This window comes from Taurulus bubalis (genome assembly GCF_910589615.1).
Source record: "Taurulus bubalis genome assembly, chromosome: 3".
NCBI lineage: Eukaryota > Metazoa > Chordata > Actinopteri > Perciformes > Cottidae > Taurulus > Taurulus bubalis.
Window position 1 is genome coordinate 26663989 of NC_136591.1, and position 23109 is coordinate 26687097.

Consider the following 23109-nt stretch of genomic DNA (forward strand, 5'->3'; position numbering starts at 1 on the left):
GATGAATGGAAAGAAAAGGCTTGTTACTGACATTTGAATTGAGATTCAGTGACTTTATCTTGTGGTTTTAAAACCTTTTCACTTTGATATTTATAATAGACATAGACATAACAGCTATGCATTACTCTATTTTCCATCACTGCTTCCCTTCTGATATCCCATTACCCACCTGTTGGTGAAGTGATAACTGGCTGCAGTTGCCGTTGCTCCCCAGCAGGGGGCAATGTGAGCGCTAGAGCGAGCACCGTGCCCAGAGTGGTGCCCACGTACAGGCAGGGTGTCAAAGCGCTATCCCCCTTCCGGGCAAAGGTCTCACTAAAGTGGAAGGAGCTGATGGCCTCTCGTGCTTCCTTGTCGATACTGGTGACGCTGGAGGAGCGTGAGCGGCTGAAAGAATTGTCCCGGTGGTCTAATGGGTTGGCACCCCCGCGGCGGGCATACAGACAGGAGGACAGTAAGGAGAAAACAGAGAGAGGTAAAGCACCCGCAAAGCAGTACAATCACAAAAGAGTGAACACAGATGTGGATACTGTTCATTTGTTCACAGCGTCCTGGTAAATGAAACACTCAACTTTTGACATTTTACAGCACACTCAAGACATATTAGTATTTTGTTTAGGATGAACTCTGTAAGGCACTTAAGATGGATAGAAATCCAAGAATATGGGCTTGCTTTCTTTACAGTGGGTACATATATAAAAGCCTGGTCTAATTGTATCTCTCTGACAGATTGGTTAACAGAGCAGCATCACCTGAAACCTTGTTGATGGTTGATTATACACGCTTTATATAATATAGTATACAATAGACACAAACCCAGAGCAATTATGCATTTGCACATTTTCGCAGGCCAACCAACATTTTCAAAACATTCCATCCCCAATCAGTGGTTTTATTAGTAGGAAAAAAGTGTCTATAAGGCACGTTGGTTACATATGTATAACATTGGAACTCTTAAACAACCATACAGGTAAATATATTGGCACTTGCACATTTTAATTCGACAATGTCCCATCCAATGTTATTGGTGCTTTAGGAGAACACACCTCTCTACACACCTCTATTTTTTTAAAGCGACAGTATTGCTATTTGGACAATTTGCAAGGTACCAATCAGACAGAGAAAGGAAAGACATGAAGAACGCAGAAGAGAAAGAGGAAGCTGCGAAAGTAGCAGAAAGCACTACGGTGAGATGGAGTGTGCATAGTTTAGCTTAGCACCACTGACCTCTAATAGAACCCCCACCAAGTTCAAAAAGTGGGAGTTTCACACTGAATTTAATTCAAACATATACATTTCAATTCTGGTCAGATCAGTGCTACTCTTGTCTCATGCAAACTTAAATAAAATACCCGCTCAGCTTGCCAATTTTGAGGCTAATAACCAGATAAAACTGGACTAATGGGATGTATGAGTCCAGTTGAAGTGAGAAAGATATACTGCATTTCATAAGAATTGTTTGGAGACAAGTCAAGGCTTACCCAAGTCTGGCTTTAGCTCAGTAGGCAAGCTTAATTTCCGTGACATCTTTGCTGGAAAAAAGAGAACATCCCTCTTTACAAAGACACGTCTACGCTAACACACGATGCCATGCAAAGCTAGATAACTAGCATTGGGCTAGGATTGTGCACAAAGCTAAAACACATAAAAATGACAAAAGGCTGTGGAACAAAGTGCCAGGGGGATTGTTTCATTGACTAGAGGAGCCAAAATGCTTTACACAGTAGAAGATACTGCGTAAGGAGACAACCCTGTATACCACAGAATCATGCTGTGAAAGACAAAACGAAGGAGGTGACCTCTGGTTGCACAATGCCCTGCAAGAGAGGACTGATACAGTGAGATACATCACAACTGCACAGCCATTCAGGACCTTCATGCCACGGGAGCGTGCATCAAGAACAGGAAGGCAACAGAAAATACTGAACAGGAAATGGAAGAAGACAATGGAAAAGATGGTTACTGAAGCAGTCTATTGATAGTTACTGTAGGCTAGCCAAACGTTAGTCACCTATATAGATATTATTTATTTTTGCTTCTTTCATTAATTTCTCAACTAGTGCAAAATAGAGTTGATTACTGTGTGTGTGCATATATTGCAAATGTATTGGGTTTAGTAACTCGGTGCTCAAATCATTCCATCTTTTAACAGAGTGAACTTATAAATAGAAACAATAATGAATGGAGGTCTTAGATGGGATTTCTCTGTCTGTAGGAGGATAAGCAAGAGAAACTATATGATGAAAGGGGACATTCAAATATTGTGTTAACTTAGATATTATGTTCACTAATGGCTGGGAATAAATGGCTGGCTGGCAAGTTGTTGTTGTGTTCAAAAACTGACAGAAACCCACCTTGACAAATGAAGAAATATAAAAAAATTAAAAAAACTGAAAAGTCTGGGACATCCTTAATATCCTCAAGCTGAAATTGGGTTGGGTTTAACTTGATTACATTTTTTTCCATTTAAATTAAAGTACCAGAGACATAATTTTAATAACTAACACTATAATCCAGTTTTAAAAGATTGCTGTTGTCCAGCTCCTGTCCATAATTTATGGACACAAATCTAAAGTGAACACATGGCTTACTCTTACTTTAATTTAGCGGCCCTGCATATCCACGCAGATGTTTTCACTCACTCTGACGAAATAGAAGTCAAGAGGAGCTATGGGAATTACATAAGGTCACCAAACTCCATCAACCAAAAAATAATTACAAAAAGTTAAGGTCTCTGCCTTTACAGGTGCAACAAAGCAAATAGGAAAGAGAGGGAAAATGTGCCGGATATTCTGAGGCTTAGAATATGTATAAAATATGTCTTTTAGCTGGCCTTTAACAGGATTCAGACCAATTCAATGCTAGTTCAAAGAATCTATGACGCTGGTTTGAGAAGGACGGGTCTGGGCAAGGGCAAGACTCCAGTCTCTGATCTTGCGGTCGTTTGAGACACCTACACATTGTCACCTGGATCAGAAAGAGGGAAGGATCCCAAACCCCGGCCTTCCACAGGCAAAAAACGCATTACTTTTGAGCAGCTGATATGTTATTATCTCCTTCATCAACACACACTGAAGGTACACAAAGACACAGTTGGACAGATGAGTTTCTCTCTGCTAGTGCCGTCGTCAGACTGCGCTATGGACAGAGCCAATCAAAACTCATAATGTAGACAGGGAACCTGTTGTAGGAGGTAAGGACAGATATCACACACAGGCACATTTACATTATGACACTCGTGCTACGTACATGTAGCATGCAATGTGTGTCTAAGGGAAGGAGGCTCCATTGTGTGAATACAGACAGCTGAATTCCTGCATGCTTCCAAGTTGGCCTCTGCTCTATGAGCTTTCAGTTCTCGGCGTACCATTTTTAAACCTTGTACTTGAGTACAGATGTAAAATATGAGCACCATAACATTTAAAAAAATTAAAATGCCGTTTAAAATTCAATACAGTGAGAACCGAACGACAGTGGAACAGAAGCTAACCCAGAAGTGAAGCTGAACTTTGGTTCCCTCTTCTCTAATCTATTTCTTCCCAATGTGGAGACCATGCCACGCAGGACAGAGACACGAGGGGACACATCTGGACTTCTTGCCTAAACAGCCTCTAGTGAAAGTCTTTGGCCAATCTTACCTCCTCTACCACCTCCATTGTAGAATTGCTGTAGATTGCTGTTTGACATCAACACTTTTGGGGGAATAAGGGGGAGGGAAGTAAAGTAGAGTAAATGTGCAGTTAGAAACACCCTTTGGCTTTACTACACACAAGCTGTCGCTGTTTACTCTGATGTTCAGGACACTGGTTTGACTCAAATACGCCCACAATTCAGTCCCCTCCAAAAAAAACTGTGATTGTGAACCATGATTGCTGTGGGTTGCGCTGCACCACAAGAGCCCCGGGCCATTGATGAACTGGAAAATTACCCTTAAATTACAAAAAGGTTCTTGTTAGAATTTCCGAGATGGGTTCTTGTTCGCACCCGGAAAAAACTGAAGGATGTAACCTTTCCCAGGTAGATCTTGATATAGCCCTTTGGGTTTTAGGCAGAACCCTCTGAAACAGTTCCAGGTGGAACCAAAAAAGGTACTTAACACCTTTATTTCTCAGAGAGTAATAATTGGCAATAGATTTGTTTTTTTTGTGCTGTGTGTAAATCCTTAAAATATGAAATGCATAATCAAGAGCGCCCGTCCTAATACTGTAAGTGGTTTAGCATTGATACATATAAGCTGTGATTTTAAGTTGTTTTGAATGCAAATTAAAAAATAATCCAAGGATTTTCTTGTATTAAATGACACTCTCCTGGCACTAATGGAGTCTTAATTCATCACTCTGCAACGTCTTTCAAGGTAAAACAGGTGAATCTGCATGAAAAGAGATCTAAAATATGTTTCTTCCACTGGGAGAAACCAACAAAAAAAGGACTAAATGACTGTTAGGGCAGATTCTCTCTGCAGAAACACACCTAATCGTGCTCTCTGTCCTATGAATAATGCAGAGCAGACAGATGTATCAGACCACAGTCTGGTGGCACCAGACATGGGGGGTTGGGACAGACATCATACCTGCAGCAGGACTACAGACTTTGAGATTTGTTTCTGTCTGACCTTTTTAAAAATCTTCTTATTTTCAGTGCCAAGTTACCCCTAATGAGATGGATCTGGGCTGTTCTCTCTTCAAGCACCTTCAGCTGAAATACTAATGATGTAGATTAAGAATGAGACAAGTAAAAGAGCAACAGAGCATCTTCCTGTTGCAGCACAGAGTATGGTCTTCGGTGGCTGTGGTGCATGATATACTAAGTGAAAATGGATTTTGTTTGTTTGCATTTGGTCATATTCACTGATATGAAAACTGCTTAATATGAACATGTTCTGGCACCCAGACATTTAAATGTGAAACTGAAAGAAGATCCCTCCTCAAAAGCCAAAAGTTAATTCAAAGCCTCTTGCGACTGATATAACATATTTAACTGTGGTATATTTTGCCCAATTATGCAGTTATATGTGAAACTACCCAAGGCCCTTCATGTTGATCAATTACTTTTTTTTAAACTTATTCTCTAATTAATGTAAATGAATGGGTTTCTCTTCCAGAATGTCGATTTATGGTTTCATTCAATGTATAATTCTTAGCTGTCACACTGAATTAGCATCATAGAGATTGGAAATGTTCACAGCCTATAAACCCATTTTCCAGGATACAATGTGAGATTAAAACAAATGTATTCCTGTCTGTTGATCTTTGCAAAGTGGTAAAAGAAAGCATTCACGAAGGTGAAAATACTCCCATAAACGTAAGGTAATAAACTCAAAAAGAGCATTTCTAAAGACTGTGGTGGAATGAAGTCGACAGCCAGACAATTGTATGGTGCAACAAAAAAAAAACTCTGTTAAGTTCCAGTTTGATGAGCAACAATTTCAATAAAAGAGTATTAAAAGTAGAGGCTCTTTTGAAACTTTAGTCATACTCCTTAACTAATGTTCCTCTTGCATTTTAATACGTGGCATAATACGTATATCTTTTTTTCTGGTTCAGCGCTTGGCTTTCACGTCTAGATGAAAAGCCACAAAGCTTCAAAAAACACAAAACCTCTGCTATATTTCTCCCACTTTTCTTGAATAAGACGTTGAAGGACATGTTACCTGAAGTGGGGGACTTGCAACGGTCCTCTGATGTGGCTGAGCCCTCGTTAATGTCGCACAGACCTGCAGCAGAGATCATACAATTCAATTGATGTAAAATAGCGCAAGTCAAATTGAACCACCATTTACGTTCACGTTCATTCTGTTCACGTTCATTCACGTTCATTCGTTGATTGTGTAACATTACCTTTTTACTTTATAATGCACTGCAGAGACCCTCAGATAACAACTGGGACTGCTTTTTGTGTATGAATGTGTTTGCGCGTGTGTGTGTGTGTGTGTGTGTGTGTGTGTGTGTGTGTGTGTGTGTGTGTGTGTGTGTGTGTGTGTGTGTCATTGTCCTCTGAGGCAGAAAGCCAAGCAGACAGCAGTCCCTGTTGGCATAGAAACACAGCTGGACGCCTGATTACGGCTCACACTTGCCAAGCTCTGACAGGTGCCAGCCCACTGCTCACCAGTCAGTGACACCAGATGCTCTGTGTGTATTTACATGTGCACGTGCATGTGCATAAGAGAGTGTTTGAGAGTGAATGTGTACGGTGGTTTGTGTGTGTGTGTGCCTGCATGCATGTGTGTGCATAAACGATCAAAAACATCCCCCAAACATCATCCCTCAGCAGCCACAGCTTTCTAATTCATCCATCAAACTTTGGCTTAAGTATGGGCAGTGCGTCGTCATGACACTGCGGCATCTTCTACGCAGCTGCACTGCCGTCACCTAACACAGGGTGGCAGTGTGTCTGTACGGAAAGCATCTTAATAGCCACCAGTGGTACCATGAGGCTGCAGTGTGTAAAAGGGATGGGCTGTGAGAGAGAGAGTGTGTGTGTGTGTGTGTGTGTGTGTGTGTGTGTGTGTGTGTGTGTGTGTGAGAGAGAGAGTGTGTGTAAATGAGAAGATAGAGAGAAGATGGACTGGGAAAGAGTTAGTCTTTGTTGTGTACCAGCCTTGTGAACTGAGCCTAGATGGCATCATTTTCAATGTGTTGTTGTATGACTTCATTCATTCTCACGTCAGTTCAGGGATGTTGGGACCTTTGGAGTTATTGAAACTCATCATAATGTTCAGGGAAAGACTGATAACAACACTATCACACTTGGCATCGCTGTCTTTGAAACAGAGTGAGCAAGTCAGCAAGATATATTTTATCTCAAGCAGGTGAGACTACTCTATTTGCAGGATTATGCAAAAACATCCGTGGGACGATTCCAGCTCATTCAGTAGTCGCGACACATACACAAAAACTTGGACTGAAATGACTGAAATCACTTCATTCAGTGGCCCCCGGTACAATAAAGAATCACCTTCAAAATCCTGCTAATAATCTATAAAGCACCTAATGATTTGCTCACTGACTATAACCAGTGCTCTCAGGTCATCAGTGTGTGTGTGTGTGTGTGTGTGTGTGTGTGTGTGTGTGTGTGTGTGTGTGTGTGTGTGTGTGTGTGTGTGTGTGTGTGTGTGTGTGTTGGTTTCATGTATGGCCATGTGATATGGCAGGGGAATCTACTGGATTGTGTGTGTTTGGGGATTTGTATTGCTGTGTGGTAGTGGGTATGTGCTTCATTGATTCGGTTTCTTTTGTATTCATATTATTTATGCGCCTTTGATTTTGCCTCTCAGTTTATATCATGAGTTATTTTGCCAAATATCCTTAAACTGGCCATGTGTTTGTCAGCCTATCGTTTCATTTCCCCTTAAGACAGGAGCAGGATCTGCAAATCATGGCTCAATTCAGCGTAGTTAGATGCTGAGACACAATCTCGGCTTAATGGCAGGAATTTCAAAAACGAGGGGACAAAATTAAATAATTTTGTTCAGCATTTCTACTTCAAAGCTAAACAATCTGAGCTAGTGGGGCTGAAAGAACAGATGAGCAGTGCCACATAAAATAAATAGCTTTAGATTCTGGGCATTAAACAGCAGGTAGTAATACAATAAGTGGAACATAATTTCTTGTGGCTGCACTGTAATGGCAAGAAATAAAACATCTACTGCTGTGCGGGGTCAGAAAAGTTTAGACTTCTTTTTTTCCTCTTCTCCTTCCTATCCCTTTTCCTCATTACCTCCAGAGGGCTGTCGTGTCTTTCTTGGCGAGCGGGGCTGTCTCTGGTAGGGGTCATTGGAGCCGTAAAGCTCGACCGTCCCCAGGTTGAGCACCACTGTCTTCTGGACGTAGTCCACCACTGCCAGACCGTTACTGTTGCCAAACACCACACTGGAGAAGGGGTGACAGAGGAAGTCAGTGGAAGAAGCAGGATGGGGGAAAGTCAAAGAAAGAAAGATGAAAAGGCACAGAAAAAGGATAATTGGGTTATAGCAACGTTGTTAGAAGTTTTGATTTAATCTTTAGAGGACAAAAACAGCTGGAATATCAAAATTGTCATAAGTCGGGTTGACAGGCTGGTTGTTGCGTTAGCCGTGAGCTTAAACAGCAAAAAGTGGTCTTTATATATTTTCATTAGAATTTTTCACTTCAGATGATACAGCCATGAGGATAAGTAGTGGGCACTGAAAGGACCTGGTTCTAGTCTTGACTACAGTGTTCCTGTCTGTATACTTACAGGCCGTAGGAGGAGTTGAGCGCCAGACTTGTGATCTGCTGCGGAGGCTCTCCGCTCACCCACACTAGCTGGACCACCAAATCTACCTGGTAACCTGCAGACTGCTTCAGAGGGGTACTGCGCACCCTGGAGAGAAGAAGATGGAGAAACACAGAAAGGAGCAAGAAAACGAAAGGGAAAGAGACATTACAAAGAAGGCTTCATAAAGAGACTGACAAGTGGTGCAGCTGTGGTTCTGAAGCCGTTGTGTGTGTTGAGGGTCTGGCATGAGTGGCTGCAATGGGATGAAGAGGAGGCTGTGGCTAAGAATGCTTCAGGCGCTGACTAAGTCTGTGCAAGAGTGCTTGAGGCAAAAAAAACAAGACTCTTGTGTGTATGATTGGTTATGAGAATGTGTGCAAAGGCTCCTGGTGCTTATGGGAGTTTACGTAATCGGTATGTGTTTGTGTGTGTGTGCTTCATACTTGAGGCAGGGCATGTTGCCTCCGTCAGAGTTGTTGCTGCTGGTGGAGGGGTGTGAAGGCGGGCCGCTCGTCTGAGGGGAGGCACCGGGGGTGGGAAGTGCCGGTGTCTGTTCTCCCCCTCCACCCCCACAGTCTGGAGACTCTATGTCGTTCAGCTCGTACTGCATTCGCACCTCTAGTAACTGTATAGGACACACACAGAAGAAGAGAGGATATTAGCAGATTTATTCAAAGAGCATAAACTCTTGTAAACAACTATTCTTCATGAATTCCTCTGAGGATGTGGAAAAGTAATTTCACCGTGAGTGACAACCACATAAATTCAAAGTCACTTTGATAATAGAGATTAGCTTGACACGTGTTTCTGTGCTTGTGTGTAGGCAGATTGAGAGTCAGAGAGGTCCTCCAAACTGAAATATTCCATTCCTTCCAAGTCCTCCTCCTGCAGGCTACTCCTCTGCCTTCATAGTCTCACACACACGCACACGCACACACACACACACACACACACACACACACACACACACACACACACAGCTCTCTCTTTTGCATGCCGTCAGTCTCATTAGCCCCACTGACATGCGGTTAGTGCCCTTCTTTGGATTCTCACTCCCGCCTGCCTCTGTCCTCCTCTACCTTTATTTCTGTGAGGTTATGGAGGTGTTCTACCGTGTGGGAAAGGATGCTGTTCTCCTAATTACAGCTAACTGCTAGTAAATATCTAGTCCTCATCCTCATCCCAGGCCTGAGATTCCTCTGACACATGCATCAGCGCTCACCGGCATTCACAGAAAAAGCTTCCAACAGGAAGGAAGGTGGCTGATTTGAATCAGTCTTTTGCTGTTTGGAAAGTTACGACAAACTATGCTGAACACATTTTAGGGCACCAGCTAAAAAATACATATTAATTTACAGACCTGCGAGGAAGAACACATCACAGCACCTCCCACACACTTTGATTGACAAGCGACCTCTGTTTAGAGCAAGTCTCGAGCAACAACACCACAGCAGTGACGGCTTCACATGAAAAATGTTTGCCAAAATTCTCAATAAATAAATAGCCTTGCTGGTTACCAATTTAACACTCTGCTGCTCCAGTGAAAAGCAGAAACTAAGCATGAACAGCACGCACACAGCCTCTCACTTGTAATATAGGAGCTGTGAGCATGCTCACACAGATTAAACAACATTTCTCTTTCCAGTATATCATTAAACACTGACTCCCATAAGCACTTACGTGGCTATCAAGGCAGATTATAATGACAGTCTAGCTTTATTGCTCCGTCTGTTGGCATGGCAACCGTACTGCCTTTGACGAGGCAGATATTAGAGCGCATGTGTGTGTTTGTGGATATGTCTTTGCCTCTTACAACAGGACAGAAAGTGAGTACCGAGGGGGAAAAACAATAACAAATACAAGCAAAATGTATTGGTGAAAAATAGTTACATGATGAGTCTATGGTTGTGTGATTGCAAGAGTCTTACAATAAAAGAGAATATGAGGGAAAATAGATGCATTTTCTGTCATTGTATTGAAACAAATGCAGTACAATTTCAGACCTGATAAAGTGATACGCACCTGCACCACCTCAGTAGTTACTTCCAGTTTGCTGAAGCGGTAGATGATAACGTTGGCTGACACCCCGGCCACACACAACATTCGGCTCTCAGGGCACCAGGCCATGATCTGAATGGCAAAGGGGTCTTCATCTGACACCTCGGTGCTGCCCTTGTCCTCCTTGGACCGGTTTCTGTCAAACACCTTGGCTGTTTTGAGCTTATAAAGCACCTGGAGCATTACTACGGTAGAAAGGTAGAGAGGGGAAAAGTGTCAGCTGCAATCCAAGGAAATCACCTGACTCAACCTGACTCTAAAAAAAAAAATGAAATCAGAGGCAATGTGCTGCTTTGAACTTTAAGTAATTAATTGTTACTAGACTTAATCTAAACAATACTTATTGTGTTTATATTGACAGTGTGAAGGCTGGTGCTCAAAGTGTTTATTAAAAAAACATTTCGATATTAGTTTTTAAAGTAGTTTCCTTTCCCTAAGCTTAACAATACATAATTACAATGTATTGACGCATAAACAAAGCTTAGCCCTTGAGAGAACTCACTTGCAGAGGCATCCCAGAACTTCACAGTTCCATCAGCATGCCTGTGAATTCAAGAGATGAAGGAAACACAATGATAAAAGTAGAGGAACAAGAGAGGGATGAATATCAATTTGTGACCTGAGGTCTTGACTCCGGACATTGAGCTCTAGGCTGATCAAAATAAATCAGTTGGTAAGATATGCAGCATTAAAACATAGCTAGAATACCAACTGAAGACACACAATCTGATGTCTAGGTAGTCAATAAGAACTAACCAAATATCAATGAACTTAGATAAGTTGGTCCCTGTTTAATCCTTTGAACACAACCATAGATCTCCCCATTAGAAAGATCGTACTAATGAGTTTCATACGTCAAGGTTGTTTAAACTGGAAGTAACCAAAAGGAATACTATATGGCCAAAAGTATTTGGACATCTGAGTGGATTGGGAGCGAACTATTATGCAGTCTGTGGCACTCTTAGAAGAAGAGAGAGAGGCTTGTACAGAATAGTAATACGACGTGTAGGGGTGAGGAGAGAGGGAGGAAGGAGAGGAGTGAAAGCCTCCTACTGCCAAAGCTATACCTCAATGTCACTTCTTCAGTGCGTGTGTTCTGTTAAAAACGCCCATTCTCCCCTTGATGACAGCTTAGAGTGGGATAATAAACATGAGCGCAGTGCACATGATTGGAATATATAAATCTATATTTTATAAATAAATATTTGAAGACAAGCTCCTTTGCTGTCGAGACCTAACGGTGCAGGAGAGGGCAAAGTAATTGAGTTGCAGCAAGATGATAATGCTAATGCTAATGAAATCAGTATTGTCTTACCCAGTGATGATGATCTCTGGGTAGCTTTGTGTGCCTTGACCCCAGTTTCCACCACTAATAGGCCATTCCTGGATTGACAGCAAACACACACACACACACACACACACACACACACACACACACACACACACACACACACACACACACACACAGTGCATTAGAGAGAACGAGAGACCACAGATAGAATTACTGCTATGCCAATAAAATAAACAGTGTGTCAATATCAATACACAATGATTTTAGATAGATGCCATGATAAAACTGCACCTTGGTGAGTATGCATGGGGTGGGGGGGTGGGAAGGGGAGGGCGCTGGGTTCCTTTGTGTAACCCTCTCAGTGTGTCTTGCAATTATACATTATGCACGTCAATGAGTGTGTGTCTCCGTCTGAAAGCGTGTGTGAGTGTTGGCGGGGGGTTTGGCTTTGAACACGTTGACACATACAAAAGGTCATCAGGATGACTCATGGTGATCTTTATGTGAGAATGCCCTCCCGCAGCTCATCCAGGCCTTTGGCTTAACAAAAAAAAGGGAAAAAAGCAGCAGCTAGGCAGCGAGTTTGGGTCAGTACATGCTGACATTTACAACAGAATGCTAGAACAAGGCGACAGGGAAAAGAACATAGGCATACATAATGGCTAAAGGAGCAGGGGGTCTGTCTTAAATAATACAGGGATAAGAGACAAGAATGAGGGGAGAGAGGAGGTGTAAAAGAGAGAGGACGATCGTTCGGTAATATGGCACTTATATATCGTGCGTTTAACTTCACACAAACATTGAAAAATAAACTTTAGCACCACCATTACAAAATAAACGTATAATGCATGCAGTTTGTAGCAAACATATGCATACTGTATGTATTAATGTGTCCTTCATTCAATAACCTTGTTGTTCTTCAAGTACGGCAAGATGGTTAGAGGGCCTAGTGTTGAACATTTACATTTCTAATTTAGCTCTTTTACGACACTGCTATCTAGAATGACACAAAGGAAAATTCCAACCCCGGGATACTATTACTCTGTTATACATCATTAAACTGTGATGGGAGGTGTGTTCAAAAAGTGTTTCATTAGTAAGTAGTGGTGATTTATTCTATTTTAAAGGTAAAACCTGTCTGCTTCTTTTTAAGGAATGGTAACAAACAATGATGACGAGCTGTAATTGGCAATTTCTGCGGAGACAATGTATAATTTGCCAATAATTTGCCATAAATGTCTTTGGTTATTTGTTAATGTCACAAATTGTAGGAATAGACTAAAAGTCTGTAGTCTGGCTGTAGACTTTTAGTCTATCTAGGGCACAAAAGTACTTTTAGCTAAATGCTAACATGAGCATACTAACAAGGTTCACCACATCAGCATGCTCACATTTGCTAATTAGCTAAAAAAAAACAAAAAAAAACGCCAAGGCTGAGGAGAGTGTCAAGTACTGGCTAAAATAAGCAAATGTTGATACATTTTCTCAAATTAAAATGATTTATTTGTCAGGTAAACTAAGAGTATTTTAGTATGTGCATAATAGCACAATAGATTATGTTTTTCTTTCAAAGAAATTCAAAATGTACCTATAATTAGTCAAGATGATGTGTCTTATCAGGAAACTTTTTCAATCCAAGTAACTTTTAAGGACCCATAAACAAAGAATATTTCCCATCCTTTCCTTAAAACTTAACTCAAAAGGCATGCCATGTGATTGCACTACTTCCAATCTACAAAGAAGAAACTAATATTTCTTCATCTTCCACACATGATTTCCCCTTTTCCTCTTCCCTTTCTGTGCAAAATTCTAAATGTGGAAAGAATTCTTAAGTGTCCGTATCCAAAGCCTGATATTTACCACTGATATGTTTAAGAGGTGAACGATTGTCCATTTAGATAACCCCAACAGAACAAGAAGACAAAACGCCGATAACAATGTGTAGGGATACAACCAAAAGCCTTCCTATAGTACCTTTTTGCTGTAGCCCTGTCGTTTCTGCCGAGAGCCAACAGAGTAAAGTGCAGGTATGAGGTCCACAGGGCAGTCGGCAAAGTACTCGCAGCAGGTCACAGGAGACTCGTGGATAGTCAGAGGATAGGGGTTCTCGAATATGGGGTAACTGTTAGCAAGAGGGCGCAGACAAAGTCACTTTTAATGAAGTGCGTCTGTCTGCCAAGTATCAGTGCATTAATCTCATTCAGTGCTGCATGCATGCTAAAGAATAAGATTTATGAAAGTAAGTTATATCACATCGAGGTATATCACGTATATAATAAAGCTAATGAGCACTAATAGGCCAACTTTGACATTACAGCCCACATTTAAGAAACAAAAGATGATGAAGAGGTATTTAATAGTCAGACTCACCCATTTTGTGCAAGGTCGATCACCACTAAATCCTTTTCTAGAAGGACCACCACAGCGTAAGGTTCCTGAAAATCTGCGCAGATTAAACAGCGAGACAAGTCATTCATCACACCACATGTTCAGCAGTGTTGAAATTCCTTGAGAGAGAACTCCCCTGAGATCTGCAAAAAACCACAGGGACTTTCTGTGGCAAATGTTATTATCATATCTGTGCCCTGGAGATGTGAGGGCAGGAACGCTTAACGCTCCAAATTCATTAATCTATGAGATTTATGTCTGTGGGGGATATCGCTCTGGTTAAATATAATCAGTTTGATTTGGGAGTAGAAAGGCACTGGTTCAATCCACAGATATATATATATATATATATATATATATATATATATATATATATATAAAAAACTGGAACCAGAACAGATAACCCTGCTGCGATTCTAGTCATTTGAGTAAAAAATTCTGAGGAAATAATAAATACTTATAAAGGGGACATGTGTATCTAGCAATGGCATAATGAATAAATAATCAAGCTCTAACAGAAAAAGTACGAATGCAATATGAAGACAATCCATGGTAATTCACAATGAGTGTGTTGTGCACGCAAACTGATGTTTAGAGAAAAATCTGTTGTGTAGAGCAGCTGGCTGTCAAAGTACAGCGAGGTTGAAACACTTTGACAACTGTTGTCACTACACCTCACACTGTCTCCTTCACTTTACTTCCCTGGTGCAGGTCTCCAAGTGATTCACATTCTCTTGTGACATCTTAGGTAACTTTAGACCACTGGATAGTATCTCTATGTCCGTATGTCATTTGGGAACTGAGAAGGACAACTGTGATTATGCTGATTTCCCAAAAGACAAAAAACATAAACAGATAAACAAGGCTATCAGCAAACAAAAAAACTAAAACACATGATAATTGTGTATCTCTTTCAAGTCTATTTGCCTTTCTAAACACAGAGACAACTTTCTCTAAAGGAAGGCTATGAGATGTGGGTGAAAGCTTCAGAAAAATCAAGCTTTGGGTTTTATGAAACTGATATTTCCTAAGTAAATAATTAATCTCCAATCTTAAAATCCAATCTAATTTACTGAGAATGACGCAGCGATGCTCTGTATTTCTGTTTATGAGCTGTCCTTCACCTCTGAATCTTTGTAAGTGTTACAATACTTTGTCATTTGCTTTCAGATACATAGTTGTGTCTGTTTGTAATCTGCAGCCAGATCTTTAAGGATTATCAAACCTCCTCGACACACTAACGCTGGTTTAAACGTGCAGACATACACATTGTCAGTCAAACATGTATTTTGTAATTCAAAAACCCAGTGATGTCCATTACCAAATCAAAGAGTGGTGATCAGGTTGCCAGTGAGACGTCACCATTATTACATAACTCCTTAATCTTGCCTGTAGCTGTATATGTGCCAGATAACCCTGCCCAGGAGTTCACATGCTGGATTACATACATTATGGATCCCACACCATTCAGCTCCACTTTGACTTATGTTAGCGGTTGACTCAACTATACAGGAAATAAGACCATAATATAATTTAGATGGAAGGCTATTGTGTACAAATAGATTTAATGAAAATGTAATGTTGCGTGTGTCAGATAATGAAACTGGAATAGGATTTTTCCCCTTGGGAAATTTCTTATTTCTTACAGAAACACACTAACACAGAGACAAGTAATTCCACATAATTAAAAAAATAAATAGACATGAGTGTGTGTGAAACAAATACACAAATATAAAACACAGACATGCACACACCGTGAGAACACATCAACAACACAATGAACACAAACGCACCGTTAGCGTATGGTGTCTCACAGAGAGTGAGGAAGTCTACTATTGGATAGTCCATCTCCAGCACAGCGGTACTCTTCCCATGCATTACAGTCAAACATGGACGCCGTCCTACTGTGTCGTAGGACAGGCCGCCGGACAGGATCATGAAGGGCTCCCTGGAACACACACACAAGCATAAATATAAACAGTTAACTGGATTTCTACAAATACAATGTACACTACAGCCACAGAAAATACCTATTTTGATTGGTCTGCCGATGGCCATTAAAGTTGTGCATTGTATCCTGTAGATATGTTCTATGGACTATGTTACCAGCTAACTTTGACAGGTGAAATCACAACTTACATGACTACAAATAGCCTTTTACAAAAAAGACAGTATAAAAGACTTTTTCATGATAGCAACTGGACAAAGTACTGTATTCGATAAATACCCCTGATACATGATGCCATGACTCAATGAGGGGGGTGTGTTTTCTTCATTATTTTATTATCAAAAGATTACAGAGGTCTCTGTATAATTTCTGGGTAGCTCCTAGTCTGAAAAACATGCATTGAAGTTGTCACTCACATTGCCTTGGCAGGAGGTGTTAGCCCCTGTCAACCTTGATGTGTTGTTTGCCTTTACTGTGTTGTATATTTAAGCATATTAATGTCCGAGCATGTGCGTATGTGTGCGTGTAAGAGAGAAAGAGAGAGAGACCATACCCAATTCTAGTGGTTTTGTACTCCACTTTGAGAATGGGTTTACAAGGCTCTGGCTTCTTCCCGTCCTTGGGCTGTTTTCCTAAAATAGAACAGACAGAAGTTACTTTAGTTTGCCAGTTCATCTCTCTTCACCTTCTCTTTTCTTCTTCCTCCTGTCATCTAATTTTTTTCTTTTCCTAGAAGCTGTTCAGAGCTGCACTTAAATTGCAGCTCTGAACAGTAGCCAAAGAATAACAAAGGGCTATTCATCAGAAAGAATGAAGACAAATGCAGGGGAAGGGACATGCAAAGAAGGTGTGACGATCATGGACGACTTACAGAATCCATCTATTTTGCACATCCATCACATTTGTGCCTCCCTAAATCAGAATGCACATGCATCAGTGGCTGTATATACTGTATCTTCACTGCTTCTAAAGAGCCAAAGTGAGCCCTAAGGCAGGTTTATACAAAACAGGTATGTATAATAAAGAACTGCTTTTATTAACTACATCTAAATAACATATATAAAAAACAATTAAAGAAGGACTTATAAGTCTTACTTAAACCTGTCAAATACATTTGCATAATGCCGATTAAATGCCAAACTAATTATGTATGCAGCAGTGGGAGAAACAACTAATTAAAAAGCCTGCGTAGTGAAATCCTTTCTGCAATCCCTTACACACAAGACCAGCTTGGGGAACTGGTTAGAAGTTATTTCCTTTCATTTCATTCCCGTCTTTGTTCCTCTTTCTGACTCCCGCGCTCTCTCTCTCTGTCCATTTGTTGCTCACTCACTGTCTAGTTCTCCCAGTCCCTTCATCTGAGTGACTTGTCAGAGTGCTCTGTGGGATGAGTAGGTGTGTGGGGAGACGGAGGAGTATGGATTAAAATGCATCTTCAAAAGAGCAGACTTGCTTTTCCGCAGGAAATAAACAGAGCACCGGCACTAATGTAGGGATGTGCAGACACAAAGTAAAGCAAACAGAGGCAGGACATAATTGAACTGACAATAATCCTCTAATTGGAATAGGGAAAAGATGGGGGATTTACATAGAGCGAGAATCTTTCGGGAGGTATCGACTGACTCATATCACTAACAGAGGTGTCTAAAGGCTCATGTATCATGTATTGTGAAACAGGAACCATGTGCTTCACAATAGATGAAAAATACATTAAAAAAAACTGGAAACACAGCAAAAAGGACAGAATAATATAACAGAGATGTTAAAAAACTATTCTAATAGAAGTAAATAAATGACAATTAATACTGTTGGTGAGGTTAACACTTTCGGGTTCAAGCAAGTTCAAAAAGATGAAGATGGGGTTTATTCAAACAATTTATCTGCATTTTTTATTTAATAAAAATACGTTTTGTACTAATTGACCCAAAAGTATGAGAATGTAATCATGTTTTTAATTTTCTTTTGTCCCCCAAAAGGCACAGAAATGGTTTACAGATGTTTATTTGGGGGATTAAAATGCTTTATGTTTAGGAAAAAGAAGTACGAGGTTATTAATTACCTAACCTTATATCATAAAGTGTTATGGTAAAAAAAAGATGAGAGATCCTAATAATATGTTTTCTCTTCACAACCAAAAGTGTTGGAATAGGAAGTGCACCTAAGTATTGTACGGTAAGACCATCATGCATCTGGCCGTTTAGAATCATTCCATCTTAAATATATAGTCTACTACTACACTCCACCGAGTGTGTGTGTGTGTGTGCGCGTGTGTTTCCCCTTCCTTACCGTGTGGGGTGATTGTCTGTATGGGCTTGCCCAGGCCTCTGATGTTCCATATGGTCAGAGTTCCATCTGAGTGACTGCAAATGAACTGCTTGCCCTCGTGATGCCAGGCAACTGAGTGGATCGCCTAGGAAACAACATGCAAGAAGGATGGGGGGGGGAAACAGTGGTTCAGCAAGATGAAGCATCGTGTGCCACCTTCTACCTTAAGCTACAAGTGTGTTCGCCATACGGTACACAGTACACGTGTGGGGGTTAAACGTCCTTGACTTTGGATTATATACTTGAGCAGATGGTGGAAGTGAGATAAAAGAGTCTGGCCCCTGACTTTTAGTATTTCCTGTGGCATAAATGCATGTATTAGAATGATTTCTTTTCTTTTTCTTATACCACCCATTGCTGCATGTGGAGAAAAGACAGAAATGGATTGGTCATTTTGTTCAGGAATGCCAGGAGCAAGGTTGTATTAGAAGCAAAAAAGGAGAGAAGTTAGAAGAGGAGATCATAAAAAATTATTTAGTCAGTAATGTGTTTTTAAAAAGGAAGTTTAATCTAGAAAATGAAAGTAATCACAATTATAATATCTACAATATTGACTGGAAAACGTTTTGTTTGTCCGTTTTAAAGCAAAACATATGACCAAATGGAAAAATATATACAAAGACAAGCAAATACATCTCGAAAAGAATACGGAAAGGCCGGAAAAAATTAGGGAAATGTTGCTCGCTCTGTCCTCTCATCCTCCCCGTCATCGAAACAGTCTCGATGTGGTTTTAATCCTGGTTCACAATGATGTATCTACTAACAAGCAATCATTAAAAATACAAACGCATCATGCCTGAAGTATATATGCCAGTAAAGGGCTGCCATGCTTATTGATGCCCTTTTCATAGCTCAAAATTTAACCCAGTGAGTTAATATGATGACGTGCACCAAATCTGTGTGAAGCTCAACAACAGCTTCCAAAGCAGTTTTACGAGGCTTGTCACATGAATTTCCGCCCCGGGGGCCATGTTCTTATACCAGAACACCTGCAGCATCAGTAATATGTCCCACCACAAAGACCTGGCTTTGTCAGGGGAAATACAAAGATTGAACAAAATCTCTGAAATAGCGGTTAAAATTAGTTTTTTCAAAAAAGTCTTGGTTGGTTATGCGTATGTGCATTGTTTCCATCGTGCACTATTTAATATTCAAGCTGAAGCTCTATTTACTGTTTAAGTGTGAACTTAGCTGTGATTTCCCTCGCCTCGTCTCCAGCACCCATCTGACATGAATGTTTACCGTCGTCTATTTTGAAGTGAGCACACAGTCAGGTTCAGTCAATCTCTTCCAATTGAAGCGATTTGTTTAGGTGTGTATCAATTTTGCCTTTGGTGTGTTGTTAATGGTGCTGCTCATTTAATGTGAAGAGTTTTTCCAGAATAAAAGCTAAATGAGAGGGTGTGGGGGAACCAATGTCACAGTCTTGCTTGTGTGACACCGGTGATATGCTTACCACAACAATTCTAATTGTATCCGTCCCAGCGTAAATTGTATCATATTTATATGTTTTGAGGGGTAATGAAGCCTGTCTATTGCCTGCTGGTAAAGTATGTAATCCATCACAGTCTTGCTTGGTTTGACCATGAACTCACAAAGATGAAACCAATAAAGTGGAGAACTTCCCGAGGTGGGTGATTTTGGATGCACAGCCTTGAGGGATTTTCAAAAGGTCTCATTATCCTGGTTCCCTCAAAGAGACTCCAGGTCACCGTGAGCTTGAGGACACAGAGTTATGGCTATGTGACATCATGCTGCAGAGACCCCTCACATAATCTCATTACAGTCAATGACTCACTACCTCTAACTCCCACAAAGGCGCATAAATTAAACATGTTCTTTTCAAAAGCATTCTTTAGTTTTGGAGTTTACTAATTCCCTCTTCATGACGATTGTTTTCTTAGAAATAACTGGAGGCTTAATGAGTAATGGCTCAGGTGCCTCATCAATGCTGATGGCGGATGTGGGCCATCAGCAGATCTTGTCGGCACTAGGCAGAGTGACAGGGACAGGTGGGATGCAGTTTGACAATATTTTTTTTGCCAGAAGTGATTCATCGGCATGAACATTGGGACATAGTGAACGATCGACAGGTCTTGTTCAAGGTTTATTTATTGATAGATTGCGTTTTAGTAAAGAGATACTTGAGTTACCTGAGATGTCTGAGATGCCTGAGATGCTTTTTGTTTATGTTGACTGCAACCCAGATAAGGGATATGAACTGCAGCTATTCATTGCTACAATTGAATCACAGTTGTATGAGAAAAATTCAGAGAAGCTTTGACAGAATACATTCTGGAAATCTATCCGGGCATTGATGGCTGTGACAGTCCCATCAGGGAACATTGCACTGTTCTTAATTGTAAAATGAGCAGGGTAATTAGAACACATGGTACTCATCATATCAAACAATGCCAATTAAAAATGATTCATGATTTATTACATTAGGTCAGTTTTCACATACTGGTCCTTGGGGTATGAGCTAATTCAGTCAACACGTCTGAGAGCTAGTGTGTGTCCCCCCCCCCCACACACACAATTCACGGCAAAGATGAAAACAAATGCACAAATTGAGATTGGTGAAGGAGACATACACATAAACATGCAAATCACAGCCTAATTAGAATAGCTACCTGCCAGCACTGTGTCACAATGGGACACAAAGACAGCTTAGCCCTTAAGTGCTACACACACATACAGGACAGGCACAGCAATGGTAATTCAGCTCAAGCAGGAGAACATTCAACCAAAAAAAGGATTAATCTAAAAAGAAGCAGAAAAAAAACATTTGGGGGCATGAAATCAACACAACAAATGTTGTGTTGTGGATATTACATAAGCCCTAAAATAAACAAGCCCCTTTAAGCTTCAATTTACCAATTAAGACTTTTTCTATATCAAGAATAAATAATGCACCAACATCGGTTATGATTAGAGAAAGAACAAGTGCTATGTTGCTATAACTTTCAATTACAATAAAAACGTTGGACTTTTTGAGGTTTCTTTTTAAAAAAAATAGGCAAAATTAAAGTTTTCGGGTCAGATCTTTTCGGATCAAATCTTTGTCCAATATGTCCAATATTGGGGTTTATGACGAAGCACCCTTGATGTGAACATGGTAAACATTATACATGCTTTATTGTCTTTGTGAGCATGTTGATGTTAGCATTCTGCTCAAGGCAGAGATATAGAGCTGCTAGCAGTCCATGAATGTTCATCATGCAGTAGTGCTAGCGGCCCTTAGGGAAAATAATAAATGGTAAAAGGCTCAACGATTCAACCTATCCATCCAATCCATCTAAAAATAGTTGAGATATTTCTCTAACGATCTAATTTCTTTATCTGGATCAAAGCATTGGACCACCTGAGTGACATTTCTCTGTTATACCACAATAACCCTTTCCCCACCTGTATGTTTGTGAGTAATCACATTAGGAAAACATATGTCTTGCAAGAGCGGTGTGAGAGATTGATCTTTTTCTTAACAAGGAGTTAACATTAGCATAATGAAGAGTAACATCCTGACAGATAAAGCCCCACAGAGACTGGCCATCATATAAAGAATGATATTCTCCATCTAATGGACATCGCGCTAGACTTGCCAAATGACCAATCAGCAATGAAACTTTATCCGTCTGAATCCTCAACAGGTCTTAGGGGCGAATCAAATGCTTCTTCATAAAGCCAGATTTATGTCACTAAGAGTATGCACACAATTGGAGCATTTGCTTGTAATCTTCTCAGCCAACCAGATGGGAGGGATTTGGTGCATGCAGACATATCAAGTAGAGTCACTTGAGCTGCCCATGAAAAAGGATACCTCAGGAACTTCTCTCTCGCAATGTATTGTCCTATATGGACAACCTCACCAATTTGGAACTATATTTTAAAAAGTGCCACTCATTTGTTTCCAACAACTTGTTTTAAATCTGACTGAAGCTGCATCCAGCAGTCAAGGCTATTTACAATATGAACTTGGTGTTAAAATATGTTAATAACACACATTCCTCCACAGCCAAAGTTGTTGAATGATTTGTATTGCTTGGAAATTAAGTAATTATTGAGAGTGGTTGTGGGAATAATTGCATTTTTTACTGTGTAATTGTTGGCCTTCAATAATAGAGCAGTGTGTCTTGCTCCGAGGAAAACATTTCCCCCAGATATTTTGGTGCAGATTCAATGTTGGTTGCATGTGTGCACAAACTTTTTCTTGTTATGTTAGTCACACAAGAGGTCACCAAACATTTCTGCAAGAGAGTTTTGGGGGCTTTTGGGCAAAAACTACTTGCTCCTTTTCATGATTTGACAGAGAGAAAAAGAGAGAAAGAGAAAAAAAGAGTGAGAACAAAATGACTAGCACAACGTGGCAAGGTACAAGAGAATCGTCAAAATTATATAATAAGAAAAAGAAACATACTAAACCATTAGGATGTAAAATATATTCAACTTTACAGAAAGAAATGTAGCAAAATAAAAATTCACAACATTAAGTTGTGATTGAAGGAAAAGGACAATAATGGCTCTTTTGAAGGCATGCAACAAAAATAGAAGAATCATCCAAGCACTCTTTGAGTGACAAACAGCCACCAGGAAACAAACATCAGAGGAAGAAGAGAACTAAAAACTCAAATCTGGCTGTGATGTCATCCATTCATCAGGACCGGACTCAGACCAAGGTGTTGAGTCAGATGGGGCAGAGTGGAGCAGGGTCAGAGTGACATATGCTCTCTGGCTAGCACTCACCGGAAGCCCATACTGCTGATCCACAGCTAATAATAGACAATCCACTGATAGACACAGAGTGGAAGATATGCTCTCTCAGCTCTTTGTGAGCTTGTAAAAACAAAAGTTTTATGGCCTCTGC

At 40.4% G+C, this 23109-nt stretch overlaps 1 protein-coding gene across 1 annotated transcript in view; it reads right to left on the reverse strand.

The window, feature by feature from the left end:
• LOC306734199 (syntaxin-binding protein 5-like) overlaps positions 1-23109 on the reverse strand; it is a gene marked incomplete at its 5' end in the record, with an annotated part of 78274 nt that overhangs the window by 3489 nt on the left and 51676 nt on the right. The window contains 16 exon segments of the mRNA XM_079215536.1: positions 170-425; positions 427-452; positions 1482-1532; positions 3639-3692; positions 5651-5713; positions 7717-7868; positions 8215-8340; positions 8679-8860; positions 10258-10478; positions 10796-10836; positions 11609-11676; positions 13559-13706; positions 13955-14027; positions 15766-15920; positions 16474-16552; positions 18207-18330. Coding sequence (XP_079071662.1) covers positions 170-425; positions 427-452; positions 1482-1532; positions 3639-3692; positions 5651-5713; positions 7717-7868; positions 8215-8340; positions 8679-8860; positions 10258-10478; positions 10796-10836; positions 11609-11676; positions 13559-13706; positions 13955-14027; positions 15766-15920; positions 16474-16552; positions 18207-18330 — 1819 coding nt within the window.